The 23,937-nt window shown below is 52.5% G+C and overlaps 9 protein-coding genes across 9 annotated transcripts; 5 read left to right on the top strand and 4 right to left on the bottom strand.

The window, feature by feature from the left end:
• Window positions 1-529: 529 nt before the first annotated feature.
• On the top strand, window positions 530-2,230 carry AYO20_05603 (hypothetical protein; the record flags this gene model as incomplete). Its single annotated transcript, XM_022643897.1, has 1 exon — window positions 530-2,230. One exon carries the CDS (start codon window positions 530-532, stop codon window positions 2,228-2,230), a length of 1,701 nt encoding a protein of 566 aa, XP_022500138.1.
• A 536-nt stretch (window positions 2,231-2,766) lies between these two features.
• AYO20_05604 (hypothetical protein) lies at window positions 2,767-4,796 on the top strand (the record flags this gene model as incomplete). Its single annotated transcript, XM_022643898.1, has 7 exons — window positions 2,767-3,266; window positions 3,317-3,425; window positions 3,481-3,537; window positions 3,589-3,977; window positions 4,040-4,210; window positions 4,269-4,317; window positions 4,392-4,796. The coding sequence occupies 7 exons, from the start codon at window positions 2,767-2,769 to the stop codon at window positions 4,794-4,796; spliced, it is 1,680 nt and encodes a 559-aa protein (XP_022500139.1).
• A 365-nt stretch (window positions 4,797-5,161) lies between these two features.
• AYO20_05605 (hypothetical protein) lies at window positions 5,162-6,937 on the bottom strand (the record flags this gene model as incomplete). Its single annotated transcript, XM_022643899.1, has 1 exon — window positions 5,162-6,937. One exon carries the CDS (start codon window positions 6,935-6,937, stop codon window positions 5,162-5,164), a length of 1,776 nt encoding a protein of 591 aa, XP_022500140.1.
• Window positions 6,938-7,499: 562 nt separating this feature from the next.
• AYO20_05606 (hypothetical protein) lies at window positions 7,500-9,453 on the bottom strand (the record flags this gene model as incomplete). The annotated part of the gene is made up of 3 exons (XM_022643900.1): window positions 7,500-8,009; window positions 8,083-8,526; window positions 8,593-9,453. The coding sequence occupies 3 exons, from the start codon at window positions 9,451-9,453 to the stop codon at window positions 7,500-7,502; spliced, it is 1,815 nt and encodes a 604-aa protein (XP_022500141.1).
• A 1,353-nt stretch (window positions 9,454-10,806) lies between these two features.
• Window positions 10,807-13,080, top strand: AYO20_05607 (hypothetical protein; the record flags this gene model as incomplete). The annotated part of the gene is made up of 6 exons (XM_022643901.1): window positions 10,807-10,882; window positions 10,938-11,012; window positions 11,093-11,271; window positions 11,344-12,185; window positions 12,290-12,410; window positions 12,460-13,080. The coding sequence occupies 6 exons, from the start codon at window positions 10,807-10,809 to the stop codon at window positions 13,078-13,080; spliced, it is 1,914 nt and encodes a 637-aa protein (XP_022500142.1).
• Window positions 13,081-14,193: 1,113 nt separating this feature from the next.
• Window positions 14,194-14,856, bottom strand: AYO20_05608 (hypothetical protein; the record flags this gene model as incomplete). The annotated part of the gene is made up of 1 exon (XM_022643902.1): window positions 14,194-14,856. One exon carries the CDS (start codon window positions 14,854-14,856, stop codon window positions 14,194-14,196), a length of 663 nt encoding a protein of 220 aa, XP_022500143.1.
• A 506-nt stretch (window positions 14,857-15,362) lies between these two features.
• AYO20_05609 (hypothetical protein) lies at window positions 15,363-16,048 on the top strand (the record flags this gene model as incomplete). The annotated part of the gene is made up of 3 exons (XM_022643903.1): window positions 15,363-15,411; window positions 15,475-15,737; window positions 15,788-16,048. The coding sequence occupies 3 exons, from the start codon at window positions 15,363-15,365 to the stop codon at window positions 16,046-16,048; spliced, it is 573 nt and encodes a 190-aa protein (XP_022500144.1).
• Window positions 16,049-16,406: 358 nt separating this feature from the next.
• AYO20_05610 (hypothetical protein) lies at window positions 16,407-17,024 on the top strand (the record flags this gene model as incomplete). The annotated part of the gene is made up of 1 exon (XM_022643904.1): window positions 16,407-17,024. One exon carries the CDS (start codon window positions 16,407-16,409, stop codon window positions 17,022-17,024), a length of 618 nt encoding a protein of 205 aa, XP_022500145.1.
• A 395-nt stretch (window positions 17,025-17,419) lies between these two features.
• Window positions 17,420-23,506, bottom strand: AYO20_05611 (hypothetical protein; the record flags this gene model as incomplete). Its single annotated transcript, XM_022643905.1, has 1 exon — window positions 17,420-23,506. One exon carries the CDS (start codon window positions 23,504-23,506, stop codon window positions 17,420-17,422), a length of 6,087 nt encoding a protein of 2,028 aa, XP_022500146.1.
• Between the last annotated feature and the right edge of the window lie 431 nt (window positions 23,507-23,937).

Genomic DNA, 23,937 nt, shown 5'->3' on the forward strand with positions numbered 1-23,937 from the left:
GTAAGTCGCATCGGAAGGTCATGTCCCAGTAAGGATACTTTTTCCAGCCCTGACTGGAGCGACATGTTCACTGTCGCATGTTCCCAGCCGACGTTGCAACGTTGGCAATTCTTGAAGGGACTCCGCGATAACCAGTGGTGAGGAATGATTCGCTGAGCGCGAGATACGCCGCCCTTCAACAAGAAGCACCGATCTACGCACTTGTGGTTGACGGCGTCTCCTTTTCTTGCCCTCATCAGGCTTAGCTTGGACTCGACAGGGCGTGGACCCCATTTGCCGAACAAAGCACCGAGTGAATATGAACTCACGATCGCGCCATCTATTTGGTGGCCATCCATACTTACTCACAAGATCACGGCGTGCAAGATTGGGATATACTGTACCTCGTATGGGAAGATATCCAGCTCCTCTTGACGCTATCAGTGTTAACGGTCTTCTAGATTTAGCCTGACCTTCGGCAACGCCACAATCAAAGGGGTGATTTTATACCTGTGTGGGCGTTCCTACTGTACTTTTGGAGAGGCGCGGCATGGGCTCTATCAAGGACGCTCTGACTGGAGAATGCGCTTACAGCGTCTCCGGAGCCAATGGACTCGGACAGAGCAATCTTCCACTCCGAGACCTTGGTACACTGACAAGGACTCTGGCCCCAATCACAACAGCAGACCTGTTCAAAGCTGAATGCTATAGCAAGAGGCCAAAGTCGAGTATTGATGTCAGAAAGTTTCTCAGCCGCGAAGGGCGCGTCCGACAGCCATCGTCTCTGAAAGCCAGCGTGGCCGAGATGGGCGAAGACATGATCAGCTTGGGCACGGGCCGCCCATCGCCAGACACATATCCTTTCGAGAAGATGGAATTTGCATATTCACTGCCCGACGCTAGTGCCTGGAGTGGTCAGGCTATGAATGGAAATGGACCCCGAATCAAGCAAGAAACAGCGGTGGTATACAAGCAAGACGTGTCGGCTTCAATCGATCTATCAATTGCATTGTCCTACGGCTATTCGCTTGGGCACGAACAGCTCATTCAGTACCTTACCACTCACGTCTCCCATCTCCACAATCCACCCTATTCAGACTGGGAGATATGTCTTACGGGAGGAAACACATCGGCAATGGAGACTGCCTTTCGCAACTTTGCAGATCCCGGTGATTTTGTCCTGGTGGAAGAATACACGTATTCTGGGATGATAGAGGCGGCCACAGCATTGAACCTGATCCTGGTCCCTGTTGCCATGGACGAAGACGGTCTGTCTCCTCAATCCCTGGATAACATTCTGTCGACCTGGGACGAAGTCCATTTGGGAACGCGGGCACCGAGGCTGTTGTACACGATACCCACCGGACACAATCCCACAGGCATAACCCAGCCGCAGCATCGCCGGCAGGAGATTATGGTAGTTGCCGAGAAACACGACATTATGATTCTCGAAGACGACCCTTACTATTATCTGCACTTTCCACGAGGCCTTGGAGGGTCAGATACTGTCGCGCTGCCGTCCTACCTATCGCTCGACACCGCAGGACGTGTCATGAGACTCGACAGCACGTCCAAGATTCTCGCGCCAGGGTTGAGACTGGGTTGGCTGACAGCGCCAAAGGCCATTGTCGAGACATTCCAAGCCGCACATGACCTCGGTTTGGTCCATCCAAGCGGCCTCAGTCAGCTGGCTGTGTATAAGCTGTTGTCGGAGACATGGGGTCACGAGGGATTCCTGAATTGGCTCAAGGTTTTGGCGGGCAACTACCAGGAAAAAGCTACAGGGATGCTCCAAGCTTTGGGAATGGAACTTAGAAGGGGAGTATTGGCGGATATATGTTCTTGGGGCGACATCTCTGCGGGCATGTTCATCTGGTTGAAGGTTGACTGCAGCAAGCTGATAGACGTATCACGAACACAAATGGACGCCGAAGCAAGACACCAAGCACTGTTGGACATTGAGAACAGGATCTATGTGGAGGGCTTGAAGGAGGGGGTGCTCGTCTGCAAGGGCAGCCTTTTCCGAGCGCCCCTGTTGAAATCCACTGGTGTTGTCAATGGCAAGGGCCAGATGTCAAGTGAATATGAAAGGACTCTTGCGCAGGAGGAGGACGCTGTGTACTTCCGCCTGACCTTTGCATCTGCTGAGGAGGCAGCTCTTGCGAAAGCAGTTGGACGTCTTGGGACAGCACTCGGTAGGGTATTCACTGATGTCACCAGCAAAATAAGCCCAGAGACAGCCTCTCTCTGAGGGAGCGAGCATTATAATTTATCGACTTCTAATTTGTTACCGAGATTCTAGTGCCATCTGAACAGCTTCGCGTGCGCGGTACAAAAGTCCGCTACTGACATGCATCCACAGACACGGTAAACCCATGTGGGAGGACCATACAAGCGACAGAATGCCAAGTTAACCAACTTCGGGAGGAAGAAGTAAAGACGCAGGGCCAAGATATGCCGAAGCCTTTATCTTCGAGGGCTTGGGTTCGGCTGCTGATCTAGGCCCAGCACGACTGATAAGAAGTCTCCATTTATCAACCAGTTTTGGGCTGGACGGTGTTTCCTGGTTTCAAAGGTACGAATTCGCTCTGACCTATCGTATGGATTTACCTTGTCAGGAAGCTGGATCATTTTGGCCACGGTCTTAATCACGTCCGCAATCCTGCCCGTCTTACCATGGTCAATCGGCAGTAAGCATTGTTGGCCATGGTGTTCTATAAGATATTCTGGTGCCCCAGGGAGGGCCGATCCCATGTCTGTTACCACAGCTGAACATCCCCATCTCCCATGGCGTCCATCAAATCTTTACCCTCACAATCGATAGACAAGATGAGCGAGAAGCGTGGCTATGAGGTGCAAGAGGGCGAGGCGGCGGCGGTGATCGAAAACGTCGACTCCCTCAAGCGACGATTGTCAAACCGGCAGATGCAGCTCATAGCGATTGGTGGCTCGATTGGAACTGCGCTCTTCGTCAGCATCGGATATGGACTCATCGAAGGCGGCCCCGGCAGCCTGTTCATCGCCTTCACCCTGTACTCGTGCGTCCTCGGCCTCGTCAACAGCTGTATGGCCGAGATGGCCGTCTTCATGCCCGTCAGCGGCTCCTTCATTCGAATGGGATCTAAATGGGTCGACGAGGCCTTCGGGTTCATGGTTGGCTGGAACTTTTTCATCTACGAGGCTGTCTTGATCCCATGGGAGATTGCGGCGCTGAACTTGGTCCTGACCTACTGGTCCGACAACATCCCCAAGGTCGCCATTTGCCTTGGGTGTATTGTTCTCTACGGGTAAGCTGAGTCTTGCAGCTGGTCCTCCTCGATTGGTGCTAATATCCCAGATTGATCAATCTCTTTGCAGTCAAGTGGTACGGCGAGTCCGAGTTTTGGCTGTCGGGCGGCAAAGTAATCCTGGTCTTTATCGTCTTTGGCTTCACCTTTGTCACTATGGTATGCACAAGCCCTGGGTCTTAGATGCCGTCGCATTTGGATTAACAGAGTCTAGGTGGGAGGGAACCCGCAGCACGATGCATACGGATTTCGATACTGGAACAACCCTGGGGTGAGACATTCTCAACATCCACTACATCGGACTCTTACTTACCCATCGCAGGCTTTTGCAGAGTATGTCACAACTGGCGCCCTCGGCCGCTTCGAAGGGTTCCTGGGAGCCCTGTTCATGGCTGCATTCACCATTGTGGGCCCAGAGTATGTGGCCATGGTCAGCGGCGAGGCCATGTATCCACGGAAGCACCTCAAACAGGCCTTCAAGACAGTCTACTGGCGGTTCGGCATCTTCTTCATTGTCGGCGCTCTCTGCGTCGGCATCGTCGTTCCCTACAACGATCCGACTCTGAATGACGTTCTCAATGGAGGTTCCGCCGGCACCGCAGGCGCATCGGCCTATGTGATTGCGATGCAGAACATGGGCATCAGCGTGCTCCCGGACATCGTGAACGCTCTTCTCGTTACGAGTATCTTCTCGGCGGGAAACACCTACGTGTACGTTGTGTTCAAATTTCCGGTGACAGTTCCCAAGACTGATGACGCTCTTCTCTTCATAGGTACTGCGCTTCCAGGACGCTCTACGGTCTCTCGCTCGACGGGCATGCTCCGAAATTCTTGCAGAAATGCACAAAGGCCGGAGTGCCCATCTACTGCTTCTTGGTCACCATGCTATTTCCGCTCTTGTCGCTGCTCACGCTGGGCACGAGCAGTACGCAAGTCATTACCTGGTGTGCACCGTCCATACCCATGGTTTCAACGAGAAGCGGCTCTAACTTCAGACACCAGGTTGACCAATCTCACCGAGGCGTCTCAAATCATCGACTTTATCGTGATGGTAAAGAACCCCCTTGTGCATGCGTTTGATACTAGCCATATCGGATCAGCTAACAATCCGGATGTGGTGAACAGTGCATCATCTACCTCTTCTTCTACCGCGCGCTCAAGGCGCAGGGCTACGACCGCAACACCCTGCCATACAAGGGCTGGGGCCAACCATACGTGGCCTGGGCGGCCATGATCTTCATGATCTTCATCGTCGGCACGTACGGGTACACGACCTTCCTGCCCGGGTGGTGGGACGTCGGCGTCTTCTTCTCCTACTACACCATGTGCTTCGTCTGTCCGCTGCTGTACGTGGGGTGGAAGGTCGTCAAGAAGACCAAGATCGTCAGGCCCGAGGAGGCAGATCTCGTCTGGGAGCGTCCCGTGATTGACGCGTACGAGGCGAGCTTTGTCGACAAGCCGCTCGGCTTCTGGCAGGAGATTAGGCTGCATCTGCCCAAGCTGGGGAAGAAGGGGCGGGCAGCAGCTTGAAAATTGATATGGAGGGTTCGCCGTCGCTTCTCATGAGGAGCATCGTTCTCTGATCTCTACCTCTAACCAGATGGGGGCTACGTTAGTACATATGGTTCAAAATGGCAATATATGTGTGCAATATGCATTATACTGCGTATAGTTTGAATCCTAGGATCACAAGACTAAATAAATGCCCGAGTTTCTTGCTCAGAGTGTATATACACATGTGATACGCCAAGGTCCGTTCCCTTCCTCGAATGAACAGGAACGAGTTCATTCTCCTCCATTCCTAACAGTCTAAATGAAAAACCTTCGAGATAGACAGCTAGGAATCGAACAAAAAAAAATCGTATCAGAGTACCCTTTTATCGAGTGAGGTCTTACTATTCACTCGCTCCGCCCAAGGCAACTTTCCTCTCCTCCTGCAACAAATCCAGCAAAGGCCCCTCGAGCACATCCTCACGATCGAGAACAATCTCCACCATCCTCAACCCTCTCCCACTCGTCATCTCCTTCGACGCCAGCACCCGCTGCAAATCCCCCCAGTCGCGCACCGTAGCCGTAAAGACGTCGTCGTCCTCAGCCCCCAAGAAAGACGGCGCCTGTAGATACCGCCACGGGGCGACGTCATTGTAGCTCTTCCGCAACCCGTGGATGCAGCGCTCGATCGTGTACCCGTCGTTATTGAGGAGGAAGATGACCACGTCGAGCTTCTCGCGGATGATGGTACTCAGTTCCTGCACCGTCATTTGGAAGCTGCCGTCGCCGATGAACAGCACGGTGCGCGGGTGCGCCTGCTTGATGTGGCCGTTGGATCTGGAAGAGGCGGAGAGGAGAAGGTCCCTCTGCGCCAGGGCCGCGCCTTGCGCCGCGGGCAGCATGTACCCGATCGAGAGCCAGGTGACCGGCGCGAATGCCCTTGTGTCCTGTGGGAGGGACATCTCTTGCACACCGTAGCCGGCAGTGCCAGTCTCGCCGAGGACAATGTCCCCCGGGCGGATGGAGTTGGCGAGCACGCGCCACATTCGGTCCTGGGTGACTTTCTGTTTGCTGGTAAGTAGCGAATGGCACACCATCGGACGTTTCTCTGGCAATTCAGGCCCTGGTACCACGGGCAGCGTCGGGGCCAGGGCACTCAGCTCCTCACGCAGACGGGAAACGGCGGCCCTGGCCCGGACGTCGCGAAATATCTGATCGCCTATCCGAACCTCATTGTCTGTGTAGGTGACAGTGACGGCCTGTGGGGGGATGCTTGTCGAGTCGAAGGTGTTGGTAGTGCTGAAGTGGGGCCCAAAACATAACACGAGATCAGAGCTGTCCACGAATGCCTTTGCCTTGGGGTCATAGCTGCCCCGGTAGACTCCATGGACGTTGGGAACCGTCTCGTCCACAAGACCCTTTGCAAACACGGTGACCCAGGTAGGCCACCTTGTGAGTCGGACGATGTGCTGTACGTCCCCGGTGATTCCGAGGGCTCTGCTCTCCCCGTCAACCAGGATGGTCGGTCGCTTTGCCGTCTTGATCTTCTCCAGCACAAGCGACAGCACCGCGTCGTGGGCAGGTGTGATGGTGTTGTTCATCGAAGTGACAGCCGCAGATAGACACTGTGAGTATAATCTGTCCGCTCCGACAGGTGCATCCACCAAATCCACCGGCACCTGGATATAGACCGGCCTGCTATGTGAGAGACACTGTCTTAGCACCGCATCAATCTGCTCCGGCGCCGTGAGAGGATCCCAGAGACTCGCCTGCGCGACCGTAATCTGGGCGTGCATCTGAGCAAAACGGTCAAAATTCCCGTCCGCAAACGTGTGGTGGACCTTCAGACGGGAATCCTGGACAGATCTCTCGGGTGTGCCAACGACATGCACCACCGCTGAGCGTTCGCAGTATGCGCCAGCGATGGCGTTGATAGCAGAGAGCTCCCCGACGCCGAATGTGGTGATCAGTGCTCCGAGGCCGTTGATCCGCGCATATCCATCGACAGCGTATCCCGCGTTCAGCTCATTGCAGTTGCCCACCCAGTGCAGTCCCGACGGCTCGATGTGATCCAGGAGAGTCAAGTTGTAATCACCTGGGACACCGTGGATCGAGCGCACTCCAAGCTGATGAAGACGTGTGAACAGATACTCTGCGAGCTTAACCGTGGAAGAAGGCATTTCGGGTTCGGTTACGTCTCAGAGAACAGTCTGTTGCAAAAGTTTGGGATATTTTAGAGATTTACTGCAAGCCACCGCACATAAGGATGCAATGCCTTGACACAACTCCGCAAAAGAGGGTACAAGTAAGTCGGCATCTTTTGGAGGGGTAACAATTGTATCGCAAGAACTTGCTCAATCAAGAACAGAGATGAATAGACGGGTTTGCACTGGCTCCGGTGGCTCCATAGGACCAAGGCGACACACCACACATTACATTATAGAATTATCTGGGGCTCTGTCTACACCATGTGGAAGGATTCGCTCAACGTGCCATCGAGATTACTCTGCGTTGTGGCAAACATCCCCGTCAGTCTGAGCGTCTCCACATTTAACCCGTATTGGGTTTAGCTCTCCATTCTATGCCCATTTCTGGTCATTTTCCCCACGCCCTAGTCCGGAATAGGAAGACAATGTCAAGTTTTCATGCCCTCCAGAATTCTAGAACGAATCCCACGAGCCCACCTCGTTGGGACAGACACATGGCCTCAATTACAAATTGATACGCACACAGTGATCTCTTCTAGATCTTCCCTCTTTCCAGGAACGCTGTCGGGATCTCAACATGCTTGGCCCGCAGATACTCGGCGACGTTCTTGCCGAGAATGTCGTATGTGCTGCTACTCGCGACGCCACGGTCCAGGTGATCCAGCAACAGGAAATGAACAGCCCAGATATTTGGCAGCTCGAACCTCTCGACTAGTCCGCCCTTGTAATCTTCCCCGAGAAGCTCCTTGACCCTGGCGATGGTCAGCGTCGACCTGAGCCACTCGTACTCGTCCGCGTGGCGGACGTAGAAGCCGACATTGCAATTGGACGACTTGTCTCCAGACCGGGCATGCACGATATATCCCAGCGGAGCCGTGGTCGTGGGACCCCAGGACGTCAATGGGCGTGGATTTTCAGGATCATACGAAGGCTGGTGACGTGGGTAGGTTTGGGTTTTGGTCGGGGTGGGAATGTCGATCGTCTTGTCTGGCAAGTGGAGCTGGTGGGAGACGACTCCCTGAGGGATCAATGCCACCCAGAATTCCTGAACAACAGAAGTCTCAGTCAGTCGGGTGATTCTTTCATCACATACACATTTCACAAAGGGATATCCTCACATAATACACCTTCGGCGTGCCTTGGCGCATATCCAGGCTGAACTGCGCGCCAGGGTACGTCTGCATCACCGTGTCCACGACGGGCTGCAAGAAGACCGAAGTCGCCAGATCGTCGGCGTTCCGGGCTTGGGCAAAGACTCGGAGGTCGCACGTGGCGGACTCTTGACTTCGTGGGTTGTCAGGGCTCCTCCCATTCAGAGATACCCTGAAACAATGGTATTTGTCGATTGGAAGGACGTCTCGGATCTGCGTCTCGAACATGGCTGCTTTCTCCTCAACGTCTAGACCGACCACATAGAAGTGAGTCTCGGCCTGGTAGCCGCCAATTGCAGTGACGCCGACCTTGGTCGTGGGTGGTGGCGGGAGGCCTTTGACGCCCGAGACCCTGACACGGTTTGGACCGAGCTGCTCCATGCTGATATTCGAGAGCTCGGCGACAACATCCTAAAGGAAGGCCGTCAGCCCACATGCCCAAGTGCAGATACTGCAGGGCTCAAAGCTAAGACTTACCGAGTTGAAATACCACGGGCCCTGGATCTCATACAGAAGCTGGCTCTTGCAGGTTTCGATCGACACAACGCCGTTGGACCCCTGCTCCTTGGAAATGATGCACGTTCCATCCTGTGCAAGCTCTGCAATCGGGTAGCCCAGGTTGAGAATGCTTTTGCCAGTTCCGAGCGACTTGAATCCCGACCAGTTTGCTCCGCAGACGTATGCGCCGCATTCGATCAGATGGCCACAGACCAGGGCCCCGGCGAGTTCATCCAGCTGGTTCTCATCCCAGCCGTGCCACCAGATGCCAGCGGCAATGACGGGAGCTGGATCAGAGACTCGACCGGTAAGGACGATATCAGCGCCCTCGGCCCAAGCCTTTGCAATGCCACGTCCACCGAGGTAGCATTGGGCATAGATTGGGTCAAACTCCCAAGTCGAAAAGTCCTTGTCCGTGGTAAGTCTTTGCAACTTGTCTCCCTTTGTATGAAGGGCCTTGAGGTCCTCGATTGGGATTTCGTCCCCAGACACCCACGCGACTTTCAGGTTCAAACCCTTACTCGCGATCATTTCTCTGACATGTTTGGTGAGGAGTTCCGTACCAGAGGCCCCCGCGTTGGCTGCGAGCTTGATCTTTTTGGCCGCTAAGTGCTCCAGGGCCGGTTCCAGTGATTGAAGGAAAACCGATTCGTAGCCCAGTGCTGCCGGGTCTTGTAACTTCTCCGCGCCCCGAGTGGTCATGTTGTACTCGCTCATCCAGTCGCCGAAGATGACGTCGACGTCTTCGTTCTGAGCCATGCGTGCCAGAACTCCATGGTGGTCTGTGATGCCCCCTTCGCAACCTCCGATCCGCACAGCACGATTCTGGATGGACGGCATTGTGTGCTAAGAGGTGAATTGAAGAGATGATGCTGTTTTGGATCTTGAGAAAAGGAGATGAAAGGAAGGGGTGTCTCGTAATACACGTCACAACCTTTTTATATGCTACCTCACAAACTTCGAATGACAATGGTCCTATATGATGCGGCAAACCGGCCTGGAGGATTGTGAACCGAGAATTCAGCACCAACGGCACGAACCTGGTCTTATGTCTTCCAGAGACTTCCCCGCTGTAGGAATCTTGCGGTATATCATCTCCCTGTCCGTGAACCTTGCGTGGCAAGAAGTCGAGAGCTCGGAGGTCGCGATCTCCGAGCTTGGGAGCATCCACCCCAGCTGGCAAGAGTCTGTCCAATCAACTTGATTGATAGACACCTACTAGCAGATAGAGAGGAGGGACGCGTAGTGGGGGAGAACCTGGAGTATTACGAGTACTTCTGTGCATGGTAGCAGAAGTATATAAAAAGATGTGGGACCAGTGGGGATTTTACGGGTCGGTAATCCCCCGCACAAGCAGCCGAGGGTGTCAACATCAGTTCTTCTGGGACTCAGGACCGCTGTGAATCTCATTTCAGAACAGGTGCGGTCTTGGTGGTGTATCATAAGATCTGGAGCGTTCATGTTCGTGGAAAGATCCTGGCCCGACCTAGACTTGTCTGATAGCCTCCTTGAACAGTGTGGCAGATCAAGTGAATAGAGTAAGGTTCCTATGTTGGACCCAGCGTATCCTGGAGAACAAAGCAGCCTTGGGGCTATAAGAAGACAATACAGCCTGTCGCTCCTTCGACATTGCGAGAGTTGAACAGTTCATATCAGAATGAGCTGTACTTTTTTCAATTGGTTATGGGCATTACACGAACTTATATAACGACATCCAGTATGATATTTTCGTCTAACTCTTGAAGCAGATCAATAGCTCGTATTCTGGACCCATAGGCTCATGACAATAGTAGGATATTAGGAGTGCAAAGTAGAGATGTGAGATATAGACTATAGACGCTCATCTATCCTTCATAGCCATCAAGGAGACTGAGGTAGCTCCATCTCCCGCTTAATGCTTGCGGTCCAAACCTCCAACCCTGCGGCTTTCCAGGCATCAATTCTCCATGTTTGTGGATAATGCCAGTGGGGAAGGAGAATGAATACCGAGTCTGGGGAGTGGCAGAGCCGGGTGGAAAGCCAAAGGTCACCACATACACCTCTGAACAACTTGGAGAACCGAAGATGGCAAAGCATATCTCCGCTTTCATCGAGGGCCCTTCCCAATGAATATCCTTTTCTCAGTCGAATAATTTCGTCCGTCATTTTGTTCACGAAACCAACACAGTCTGTTGACATCTTCCACACTTGACCATGATTGTCAAAGAATCAAGATGGGACCAGCGAGGCAAGCGTCCGGCCAGAATCGCCAACGTGTCAGGCGCCAGAAGTTCGTGTTCCGAAAATATTCATATCACCCTGGCACCGAGGCTAACGTTCTTCAGCCGACCCCGGGTACCATATGCGTCGACAAGCAGAATGGGGTGACGTTGATTTCTTGACAGGCGACTATCTCGCGGGTAAGTGCTGAGCCCATGTTGTGAGATTCCGGCATTGTCAAGACTAGCACTGATGGATTCGCGCATGAATGCGGAAACAGAGATCAATCTCCCAGAAAACAAAAAGGGAATGGATGCCGGCCTGCATGACGGCTGGGAACCGACCTGCTGGGACGGCTTCATGCAAACCATTGATCTGATCGCTCAGAAGGAGCTGAAGGTCATTGTCAACGGAGGAGCTCTAAACCCTGGAGGCCTCGCAGCCAAAGTCCAGCAACTGGTAAGACTTTCCTACGTCCATGATGGCCTTCTTTTCTCCGAGACCATAGGAGCTCTCTCTGACCAAGACTAGGTCAACGAAAAAGGCTACTCCCTCAAAGTCGCCTACCTGTCCGGCGACGATCTGACCGAGGAAACAAAGGACCAAATCGCCCGCACGGGTCAAATCCCCGCTCATCTGGATTCTAACAATCCCGACGTCAAGGTCGAAAAGCTAGCTGTTGCCCTCCAGGACTACCAATCCAGACCCGTGATCACTTCGCACGCGTATCTTGGGGCGAGGGGGATTGTTGGGGCACTAGACGGCGGCGCGGATATCGTCATTGCCGGCCGAGTCGCCGACGCTTCTCCAGTGATTGCTGCCGCCTGGTACTGGCATCAATGGAAGCCGACAGACTACGACCAACTCGCGAGCGCCCTCATCGCGGGCCACTTGATCGAATGCTCGGCATACACGACAGGCGCCAATTTCGCCGGATTCGACCAGTTCGACTTGGACCTGTTGGTAGACCTTCCCTTCGGCATCGCCGAGGTGGCCAAAGACGGAACTGCGGTCATCACCAAGCATGAAAACACCGAAAAGGGCGTCGTCAACGCAGACACCATCAAATGCCAGTTCCTCTACGAGATCCAGGGCGCCATCTACCTGAACAGCGATGTTTCGGCCGACACGACCAACATCGTCATCAGGGACGTGGGCAAGAACCGTGTCGAAATGTCGGGTATCAAGGGCTACCCGCCGCCTCCGACGACGAAGCTCGCTGTCTTCTACGACGCAGGGTATCAATGCCAGCTTTTGGCCAACGCGGCTGGATACGCGACGGACAAGAAGTGGCAGTTGTTCGAGAAGCAGATGCGGTTTTTCCTCAACGAGAAGGGTGTGTTGGATCAGTTTGACCACCTCGAATTCCAGATGTGAGTGGGCTTCATTCCTGTCTTCGAGGCTCTTCGAACCTCTCCTGGGTGCCGAGTTTGTTTCTTCCAATCCTCGACGCTAACCATTCAACACCCTCTGCTAGTGTGGGCGTTCCGGAACACAATCCGCGAAGCCAACTCCGCAGCACGACGTATTGTCGTGTCTTTGCACAGGCTCCGACAGAGGAGCCAGTAGCCCAAATATTCTCTGCCTGGGCAGATCATGTAATGCAGCATTTTCATGGCAAGTATTCCCCCAAACCCCTCGGGATAGACCCTCTTTCCAACCATCATCATTGTCCGATCCATTCTGATATCAAATCCAGGACTACACTGGTCGCTCGACTACCGCACGGCGCACCCCAAGCCGTATATCTCCTTCTACCCGGGCCTCTACGACCAGACCGCTCTCAAAGAAGCCGCGCACATTCTCGGCCCCGACGGCAAAGTCACCCAGACCATCCCCGCGAAGCTCCCCGCCGAGTTCTACCACCTCGAGCGCCGGATCAACTTCGACGCCACGCCATACACCCCGCGGAACCCGGCCGGTCCCACGCGCACCGTCATGCTGGGCGACATCGCCTACGGCCGCTCCGGCGACAAGGGCGCCAACTGCAACTTCGGCATCTACCCGCGCAACCCGGCGCACTGGGACTGGTTCCGCGGGTACATGTCGCGGGCGAAGCTGCAGGAGCTGATCGGCGACGACTGGCGCGACTCGTACTTTATCGAGCGGATGGAATTTCCCGAGATCAAGGCCGTGCATTTTGTCGTCTACGGCATCCTCGGGCGGGGCGTGTTGGCCAGCACCTTGCTCGATTCCCTGGGGAAAGCGTTTGCCGACTATATCCGGGCGAAAACGGTGGATGTCCCTGTGGAGATTTTGGAGCTGTAGAAGAAAAGGGCGGAAAAAAGAAAAAAAAAAAGAAGCATTCTGGCTGATCTATTAGGGTTTTGCCATGGTCAGAGAGTGTCTGATCTATCTGTCTCGCTGGCTGGCTGTTTAGTCACGTCTCGTTGCGAGGTAATGCCTCCAGTAACAGGTCCAGGCTCTTGATCTTGGTCCAAGAGTTCAGCCATTGAAGCCATCCACTCTGCAATATCTCCTCTTCCGTGGAGGAACCTTTTCTTTGTTTTTAGGGTTACCCTCTTTTGCCCCTTAATCGTATCCTTCGTTTTGAGAAGACCGTTCGAAAGCATACGGACTCAGACCCCTGAGCGTTCTGTCCCAGCGCAACCTGTTATTGATGCCTGATCCTCTCCTTCAGCGACTGTACAGACGTGAGAACTACCAACTACCACAGACTGAGTGAGCATCACGGCGTAACTCAGCCTTGTACGCGAGCCTTGTGTGGGGTTAAATCAACTGGTTCTGACATGCTTTGAACGCCCAATGCCACCGTGTGTGATAGTATTGGGATCGAGATCGAGATGAGGACCTTTCTCTCGGGCGTCCGGGATATTTCGGAGAGTTGAGACTCCGGCGGTGTTGTAAAAGCGTGCAGGCTCGGAGATCAATCACCGAGTGGGACGGACCGGACTCGGAAGCGGATGGTGGAAGGTGGAAAGGGAGGGAGGGGATGCTCAAAGGGGCGGAAGAGGGTGTGGATTGGCTAAAAGGGTGTCCAGTGGCAGTGAGATAGTCAAGTGGCCCAAGAACTCCAAAATCCGAACACGCTGCGCACAAAGCCCCAGTAGACTTCTAAATACCCTTTTCCATGGTAGCCTGTCAGGTACAAATTGTCATTCCTCTGTTCCTCCTTGCCTTCGAGAAGTCCGTGCGAGCGCGAAAAGCATCCCTGACCAGTGATCACAAAGGTGATGGTTCAGTTGAGGGACAAAAATAACGGATGAGGAAGTAACGGGTCTTTGGTCACACATCCAACCCTCCTGTTCGCTCAACATCATCTTTGGGATCAAATTTCAGCATCAACCCTCGACGCTGTCACATTACGGCCGCTAAGCACCCAGTCCGAGACCGATCAGAGCAAGATATCCAATCAACTAGTCACACAGTATATAGATACCCCTTTGGAGCCCTGATATTTCTCTTTAAGAAGGACGCGTCCAGGGTTCCCGTCTCGACTTTGTCGAGGTGTAATGTCTCAGGAAGAGGAGGTACGGCCGCGGTCCAGCTTGGAGCTTCTTCACGGTTGAAATTGGTGTGTCTGTGCTCGGATTCATCCATCGATTTATCCCGCCGAAGTCCAAGTTCCAGACGCCAGTTGAACGCGTCAACCAGAGCCTCGACCATACTCGCAAGGATGGCATAGGTGATCGGATCTGGCTCTTTTGGATCCGGCATTTGGCAGAGTCGCCAGGAATGTTCGTTGTGGAAGAAAAAGTAATCGCACTCGTATCCCATCATGATCAGCTCAGCCGAGCAGAGATCTTCATAGAGACGATAGAGTGAGCGTAGCGGTGTGTCTCGCATTCGGAAGAGGGGGATGCGGCGGAGTTGCATGATGCCTGGCTGCTGTGAATCTTGTAGCATTCCCCCATCTCGCTCGAGCTCTGCCACAGTGGGTCGAGCTTCTAATCGAAAGTGCCATGGGAGCGGCCATAATAGACGCAGCAAGAGTCTCCATGGCCTACGACAGGTCGACAAGCGGCCGATGGAGGTGCGTACTTGGAGCGGAGATTTGCTGATGGTGAGAATACGTGGAACCATTATGCTGGGCTCAGGATCGAAAGATGCGATAAAAGAGGGTGGAGAAGGTTTGGGAAGTAGAGACTTGATTGCCCCTGTGAGTTGAGATGTCGGTCAAATATTCAGAGTGTTTGTAAGCTTTGGTGACACTGTGTAACAACTGACAGCGCGGTCGTGGAACAAAGGACGCCTGTGTGCCAAGGCGCTAAGTCGCTTGGGAGCGTTGATTCGTTAGGCTCTGACGCCAAGTAGCAGGTGTTGGTCAGGCTGGCTTTGATCAGGTGCGTCATGAAAGCCCTACAGCGGTTGCAGCCTATCATATTGAAGGTATGGCATGTTGAAGCGTTTGTTCTTGAATAGATTGATGAATGAACTGTATGTACCGAGTAGCTTGAACGGACGAGAAGCTAGAAGCTCCTTGGTGGGTGCTAAGCTTTGGCCCCCGCGACTTCCGCGACAAAGTTAACGACTCAAGCGGACTCTGCCGAGATCCCACGACGCGCTAGGCTCTTTCGAGAGAGATTCGAATGGCTACTGAACAACCCTTCAGATTTACAGCGGATGACTTTGCTGAAGGTTAGATCACTATTGATTATGTTCTACACATCGATTGATTAAACTCGTCTGACAAGCTCTCAGCGCTTGCTGACCTGGACGGAGAGATTGGGAAGTCCAGAAACTTGGGAAAGATTGTCCCTGTCAGGCTGCTCAGCGCAGGAGGCTTTGTTGCGGTCAGCCACCTGGGGAACCGTTCCGCTACCGAAGATATCGACTATATCATCGATCCAAATATCGAAAATTTAGGAAAGATCAAGGAGAAGCTCCAAAAAGCAATCCGTACCGTTGCCGACAAGAGAAAAATCAGCGAAGAATGGATCAACGCGCACATGGAGGTCTTTGCGGTGGGCGGAACTAAGATGAGACTTTTTCAGGAATCGAATCGATTGAACAGCAAGTGATTCTCTGGCATGGGAAGAATTTGGTCATCTACGCAGTTAAGTGGGAGTGGTCGCTCGCACGGAAATTGAAACGAATAGGATCTGAACGAAGAGAGATCGATATCAACGATGCAGTTGCAATACTGAAAATAATGATGGACCAGAAAGGGGGTCCTCTGGAGCGGGAGATGATGAAGGGTTGGAATACGATCGTACACACCTCGATCGAGGATTCTGTGCTGGACATAGTCGCTGCCGGTTTCTCAGCCAAGTAGGGAGTTCCAGGTATAGTTTGAAAAGTGTGTGGTACGCTAATCAATATCCCATCCTATCGACAATTTAACCTCGTATTCACGGGCAGATGGACCTCGAGTGAAGCAGCAATCCCAGGTACTTTTCGATCAGGCAAGGCAGGGCAAACACAAACACTCTCACATACATTCACGCACACACATCTACATACCGCACCCCCACTGCCTCTGTGTCTTATCATGTACAAACACAAACACAAACACACAATTCCCTGACTTTCTTTTTTCACTTTGTTGTTTTCCTTTCATTAGAGATACCCGGAAACAAAACCACGCCCCTAGCCATCTTTCTCACTTCCAAGAACATTTCAAGAACGCCGCAATGGACTCCACCGACGAGGAAAACAAGGACGTACCGCCGCCACCACCATCCTCACCGGCGACACCAAAGGCCGTCGACAAAAACCCTCCTGCACAAGAAACTGTGGACGGTAACCACGAAGACGACCACGACCAGCACAAGACCAATACGAAGAAGCAAATCCTCTGCCGCGTCGTCCTGAACAAGAGATACGCTGTCGACCCGTTCACCTTCCCCGCCGCAGACGCCACGACCGTCGAAGCGCTGCTCAACAAGGCGTGGCCGGTCGTCACGACGGCAGTCTCGCGCTACAGACTCAAGCTCAAACCCTTCACGACCATGTTCCTCAACCTGCAGGAATCCTGTGCCGAGAAGCCCTACAGCGAGTACCTGTGGACGACGGTCAACACCGAGCGAGATCCCCCGGAACAGTATGCGGAGTGGTATGTGCGTAATGTGGTGAATGGCAAGGGTGACGAAGAGAAGAAAGTCATGGTTGAAATCCACGTGCTGGCAAAGGGCAAGGCAGGGGATAAAAACCACGCCATCTTCGAGGGTGAGATGAGAGAGGGCGGCAAGGGTGGCGAGGGGCCCAGGAGTGTCATGGCGCCGTACATCCGGCTGAGACACTCGGTTTAGTCACTTAACCAAACCAAGAGGTTGACAAGACACGACACGACACGACGAAGAATGCGTCAAAGTATGTCCCAGTTCAGCATAGGCTCGCTACTCTTGGAAGCAGAAAGCTTGGAGGTTCCGTTTTGAACAGGCACAGGGTTATCTCAGGGACAAACTCGCGGGAGTCACACACATCAAGGGCATTCACTCATGTCGATTTCCTTCCTCAGCTTGGACGAGTGTGTGTGTCTGGATCAAGAGATGATGCATCGTCTATGAAAGAGTGCTGGTGGAGGTCAGATGAAGTAGTACCTTGCTGCTAGATAGCATGCAAACCTTCCATGTCAACAGATGATGTCAGGTCGTCAACATAGCTAGTAGGCTTAGCCAGCAAGCCCTTTACTTCCCGACCGTTTCTATTTCTTCTTCAGCAGACTCTCGTCGACATTGACCTCTACCGTCCTAGAACCCTCAGTCTTCTGCGCAATCCGCACAACAACATTCTCCAACCGCCACTCCATACCCGGGTACGCATCGCTCATCACGAGAATATCGACTTTCATTTCCCCCTGCCCACTTCTCAAGTTAAATTCCGGCGCTGGGATCTTGAGCTTGACGTTTGCAGTTCCTACCACCCTGCTTTGAGTTCCCTGTTTGGTGGTAGACCAATTCGCCCTTTTCAACGCCAAGATATCCATTCCTTGGGTGGTTGTCGCTGATCCAGGAGGCAGCACAAGTACAAAGTAGCCCTCTGTCTGTGGTTTGGGGAATTTCGGGGCATATATTCTGCCTTCATGGTCCAGTAGCCGATTGCTGCGTTTCATAGTGAGTTGCAAATTGTCCGTGTCGCCCGTAGCAGACAAAGTAAGGGCAGGAAGCGCATTCACAGCTTTGATGAATGCCGTTCGTGTATTGTGGCCTTTTATTCCGAACATGTTCATCAACCCTTCAATCGTCTTCGCTCCATGCTTTGTGGACAGCACAGCCGTCGTGACCAAATCCTTGGGAACTTTGCCCTCGAGCTTTTCGTCAAACACCTCATCCACACCGGGCAATATGCTCAGTGGATAGTCCTCCGGCCATCGAGCAGACTTGATACATTGCAGTAGTCTCACCATTTGCACCACAGCATCAAACCGGTTGAGCTCCGTCATGACGTCGATTCCGGCTTGGATGATACGAATGCCTTGGTCCAATACCGAAATTTGGTCACCGACATAATCGGAAATAGGGAGGTCGATACGGGCCATGAACGCCTGGATGAGAAGGAATGCTTTGACATGAGGATCCCACATCGGCAGATTCTCCATCAGGCCTTCGGTATCCAGAGGCAAGTTCTTGGCCAGCTCCGCATTGATAAGGTCTTCATTATGCCGTACAGGAAGATCATCAAATTCAGTTGCCAGGCTAATCCAAGCCAGAGCATCTGCGAAGGTTGTAGAGGTGGTCTTGCGGGCTTTTGACAAGAACTTGCGGATCGTCAAGTGGCTGAGATAGTAATACGACATGATTTTGCCAAATGGAGTGCTATCCACGTCTCCGTTGTTGTGTACCAGAACACAGTCGCTTTCTGCGAGGTCGTCGAGTGACTTGTCTACCAATGTGATCATGTAATCTGCCGCAGCTTGTCTTGCGGCAAGCTGATTCTCCTTGTGCTCTTCTGCTGAGATCTCAAGACCGTAGTATGTTGGGTTCTTATGAAGGCGGCGAAAGAAAAAAGTCCAGGTCAAGTAATCGAGGGCGTCTTGCTTGGTTGTTATGACTCCAGCGGAGACCTCGGCGCCCAGATGGTTGTCAAGGACTTTATGCAACGAGCTCTCCACGGGGAATCCAGTATGTAGGAAATGCTTGTAAAAGGCCTTCTTTGAGTCCTGGGTAAAGATCCGAGCGATACCTGAAGTGTCAAACTGTGGTCGTCCTGCTCGGCCCAGCATCTGAAGCACGTCGGTCAAGTCCATATCTTTGTATCCTTCGATCTTGGCATCGAAGAATTGTGTTCCCTTGACAACAACGAGGTGAGCAGGCAAGTTGACACCCCACGCAAGTGTTGAAGTCGCGACGAGGATCTGGATCTTGTTCGCAGCAAAAAGTTGCTCAGAAAGCGTTCGGTCGGACTCGACCAGCCCAGCATGATGCAGTCCGATCCCAAAGCTCAATGCTTCTTTGAGCGCAGCATCCTTGACAGCAGAGAGGGTATGCTGAAGATCATCTTCATTGTCAAAATGCAGGAATCTTCTTGGATTCTCTTCCATGCCACAGAAATTAATGAGATCTTTGGCCGTGAGACGAGTTTGTCTTCTCGATGCCACAAAGACAATGACCGGCTTGTCAGGGCTGTGGTTTTTAATGGCCAGGTAGGTTGGCCGGTTCATGCTCTGCATCAACGGACAGAATCCCCTCTGCTCAGGAAACCCGTCAATATATATCTCGAGTGGGACAGGACGAACACTGTGGCGAAAGTTGAAGAGCCCTTGGTTGTTTCCGGGTTTAACCCCAAGCCAGTTCCCAAGGTCGGTGGCATTTGCGCATGCGGTTGACATCCCCACCAAACGGATAGATCCGCTGTCTGCTTGCGATGCAATGTAGTTCATTCTTGACACGATGATCTCGAGGATTGGTCCGCGGTCACCGCCCAGCAAATGTATCTCATCGATGATGACAAGAGAAACTTGCCGGACATAAGACCTGGTCTGCCATGATCGCGATATACCGTCCCACTTCTCCGGGGTGGTGATGATAATATCTGCATCGCGAATGGTCCGGGTATCTGGTGTATTGTCGCCAGTCAACTCTACCAGTTTCAAGCCCAGTGGAACCGTGAGCCGCTTGCGCCAGTCTTGCACTCTCTCTCGAACAAGCGCCTTCATAGGTGCAATGTACACGACTTTACTCCCCGGTCTCTCACGGAAAGCCCACCACATGGCTAGCTCTGCGGCAACAGTCTTCCCGGAACCAGTTGGCGAGCCTAAGAGGACGTTGTTCGAAGTATGATATAAGGTATGGAAAATCTGAGTCTGCATCGGATTGAAAAACTGGAAGCGTTGTCCATAGAGCTCTTCTAGTGCTGGATTCTTCAGGGCGGTGATCGGAAGCGGCTGCAGATCTAGAAGATCGGTATACACACTCTCAGTGTCTGGTCGTATCAAATGTTGGAAAGAGACTGGATGCACAGTCTCTGCTCCCAGCCAACGATCCGATATGACTCTGACATATATCTGAGAAGGCAAAGGATCGGCTAGCGGGATGGTAAAGTTGAGTTCATGATTATCGTGCATCTTCTTCCGGCTCAGGATGAAATACTCGTGATGGTAAATTTCTGACGTCTCTGAATTTTCAACCCAGACCCAGTATGCCTCAGAGGTGCCGTGGTGGCGGTCATTCCAGACAAACTCTGGGTACAGGTATAACCTCATACGGAGCACATCTCTGTTGAGAGGTGCAGTTTCTGCCTCGACAGATATGGTAGGAAAATTGTCCAGCAACTTCGTCAGGGTATTACCCATTTTTTGATTGTGCACAAGACTTCCAATTTCAGCCGGCTCCATTTCTCGCAGGCTTTCAATATTCGATGAGGGGGCTTTGTCGTCCAAATTCTTCAAAACCGGTACCGGGAGATCAAATTGATGAAATGGATGTTGGAAAGGCCAGATTTGCTTCTCGATGGCCTTGCACATAGATAGCAGCACCTGGCACTGATAACCCCAGCCACGATTCAACGCAATCATGAACAAAGCTCGACAAATCCTGGCCGAGTTCTGTGCCACGTACGCCAGGTCTGATACTAGGGCAAAATCTTCAAGTTTCGCCCTCGATATGTACGATTGGAGCAGGATATTTGTCTTCGCGTGATTTTCAATGACTTTCTGCTCTTTCTCATCTTCGGAGCCCTTGGATGCAATCTTTCGATCTTGGATCTCACATATGACGGCTTCCTGGCGAAGTCGATGGAGCTCTTGCGCTTCATTGTCTCGAGATTGAATGTTATCAAACTCGCCGCTCATGCTGATCATTTTCAGAACATCCGCCTCGCTTGCATGTGGCCGCATCATGGTATTGAATATTTCAATACTGCTTTGGAGGACATAGTATTGGCTAGCAATCCGGCCAACATCTTTCGCCCGGAGTTCGTCCGTCCGTTCATTGAAGATGATCATTTGACTTCGATGCAGCGTTCTAGCAGCATCTATGATGAGCTTGCGCCGCCTCTGGCCCAGTTGAGGATCATCTTGGTGCTCGATCCAGTCTATACCGTAGGCTTGGGGGTTCCGCCGCATGCGAATGAATAAATAGGTGTAACCCAGCCACGTCACTGCCTCTTGGACAGTAGTCACTGTGCCCAGACTGATCTCGGCGTTGAGGTTATCAACCAGCTTCTGCGAGAACTTGGACTCAATCGGTTGTTGCTGAGTGACGGCCGAGAGATAATGCTGTAACTTGTCCTGGGTGGTACAAATGTATCCGACACCACTGTCTTGAAACTGGGGCCGACCAGCACGTCCAAAAATCTGAAGGACGTCTAATATCCCAAGATCCACAAACTTACCAGCTTCAGCACTATAAAGCTGGGTTCCTTTGATGATGACAGCCGCAGCGGGCAAGTTGACACCCCATGCAAGGGTTGCTGTACAGCAAAGTACTTTGATGGCACCGTCGGAGAAGACTCGTTCAACAAAATTCCTGTCTGATCGCGGCATGCCAGCATTGTGGCATCCGAACCCCTTGGGCACAATTTCTCGCAGTTCTCGGCCTCTGGTGGTTTTCAAATCTGCCATTGCTCTAACATAAGCGGGATTGTCGGCATCCGGGGCAAATAACTCCGCACATCCATCGTCGACAGCCATCTGATAAAGAGTGCGAGCAGCCAAGACTGTGTCTTTTCTGGAATGAACAAAGACCATGACTTGCTTGTCCTGTTTCAAAAGCTCCTTAACCTTCACGAAGGTGGTGTGGTCCAGGTTCTCGCGCTGAATCTTGCTTCCCTTACCTTTGACACCAATGAAGTGCTGCTCGAGGGGAACTGGGCGGAAAGAGGCGTCAAAGTAGAAGAGGCCAGAATTTCGATTGACTTTCAGAAAGTCTGAAACATCGATATAATTTGGAAGAGTGGCAGATAGTCCAACAATACGAATCAGTGACTGCGTACTTTCCACTTGGCGCTCTGTCCTAGCCACCAAGGACTCGATGACAGCACCTCGCTCGTCGTGAAGCATGTGGACTTCGTCGATGATGAGAAGCCGGACCTTTTGCACCAGTTCTGTGTCTCCCGTGCTTTTCCGAGTAACCACGTCCCATTTCTCTGGTGTGGTTACGATGATTTGAGTGGCAGCAATCTCCTTCTTGGTCAATTGCATGTCACCAGTCAGCTCTCGCACTTGGATGCCCAGCCAGGCCAGTCGCTTGCCCAGCTTCTCTGTCACCTCGGCAGCTAGAGCTTTCATTGGCGCAACGTAGACGATCTTGAAATCGTCTGCCATTACTATGAATTCTGTGGCGTTGGGCTCTTCAATTGGATTGGGAATGATATTCTTCGAAATCGTTTGCAGGATTGTGAGCATAGCAGCATCGGTCTTACCAGCACCAGTAGGGGCGCAAATCAGCATGTTCTCGGCGGTTGTGTATGCCACTGGGTAAAGGAGACTCTGCATTCGATTCAGGCTCTTATAGCCCTTGAAGGTACGTTGACAAAGACCATCCATCTCGGAGATGTTGACCAGTTTCTGTCCTGCGGCAAGAGAGCCTACCTTTGAAGCCGGGATTGAATACTCCTCATACTTTGGATGGTCATGGCGGGTACTGCCAACAGGGAGGGCATATCTTTTGCCAGCTACATCCAACATATTACCCGTGGCGGCGACATCAGACTTGAAGACATGCGGATACTTGGGTCCAGATCTGTCAAAGGCCGGAGCTAAAGCAGCATGTTTGTGGTCATAGTCTTGTCGTCTGAGTGTCGCTTCCCGCTCTTCACGAGTCTCCAGCGTCCCAAAAAGCCCATCGGTTTGCCGACTGGTTGCACTTTGGGCATTTAGAACTTCTTTGCGATGAGAGATGAGTTCAATAACAAAGTCAAGATCGTCAAATCCAATGATATCTGCGAGTGACATCTGCAATTCCTCGTCCGAACTGTCTGATGCCAACAGAGCAGTGATTTGATGTTCGATCTCGGTGGGATCGATGCCGGAGCTTGATGTGCGAGCCCAGGCAGCACATTTGGAACGCAGCCATGTCTTGTCAAAAACACCATTCGTGGCGCGGTTGGGAGTTTTGAACCCGTTGACCGTGTCGTCGACATCGTCTGTGAAAGGGCTCTCGTCGACGGCGCTCTCAGCATCCCAGATGTCATCATCGATGTCTTCACTCAGTTCTTCATCCAGATCGAGATCGGATCCATACATCTGCGACGCATCGTTGAGGGATGGCAATTTCAAATCGGCAATCGCCTGCCGCATAGCTGCCACTTGGGCGAGCCATTGTTCCTCGGACTGAAAAGTTTTGTCCACCATTTTGCGATCAGCTGGACAAGCGGAACTATGAAGGCTTCTGGGATATGCAGTGAGAGGAAATGTGGCAGCCTGTTCGGAAGGTTATGTTGTTACGAGAGGACAGATGAAGTGAAAATGTGACTTTTATGTTGCGGATGACTCGCACAAAAATCGCAGCCTCGCGCTAAGCAGAAGGCGACATTGATAGGCTCAAAGGTATTCCGGGGGCCTGAGTGAGTGCCTAGGCTGATTGGTTTGGGTGAAGAATGGGGGCCACCAGGCTGAAACTTGAATGAAGCGTGGAGGGGCTTTGGCGGGCTGGCACCTGCGGGCGCCGCCCGCAAAGCACAAAGGAAGACAACGGGGACCTTTCGTCCCGGCGCTACACTTTGTGACGTTCCCCAAGATCCTTTGCATGAACCCATTCGTATCTATCGTTTCTTAACAACAAC

This window comes from Fonsecaea nubica, assembly GCF_001646965.1.
Source record: "Fonsecaea nubica strain CBS 269.64 chromosome Unknown Scaff33, whole genome shotgun sequence".
NCBI classification, from domain to species: domain Eukaryota; kingdom Fungi; phylum Ascomycota; class Eurotiomycetes; order Chaetothyriales; family Herpotrichiellaceae; genus Fonsecaea; species Fonsecaea nubica.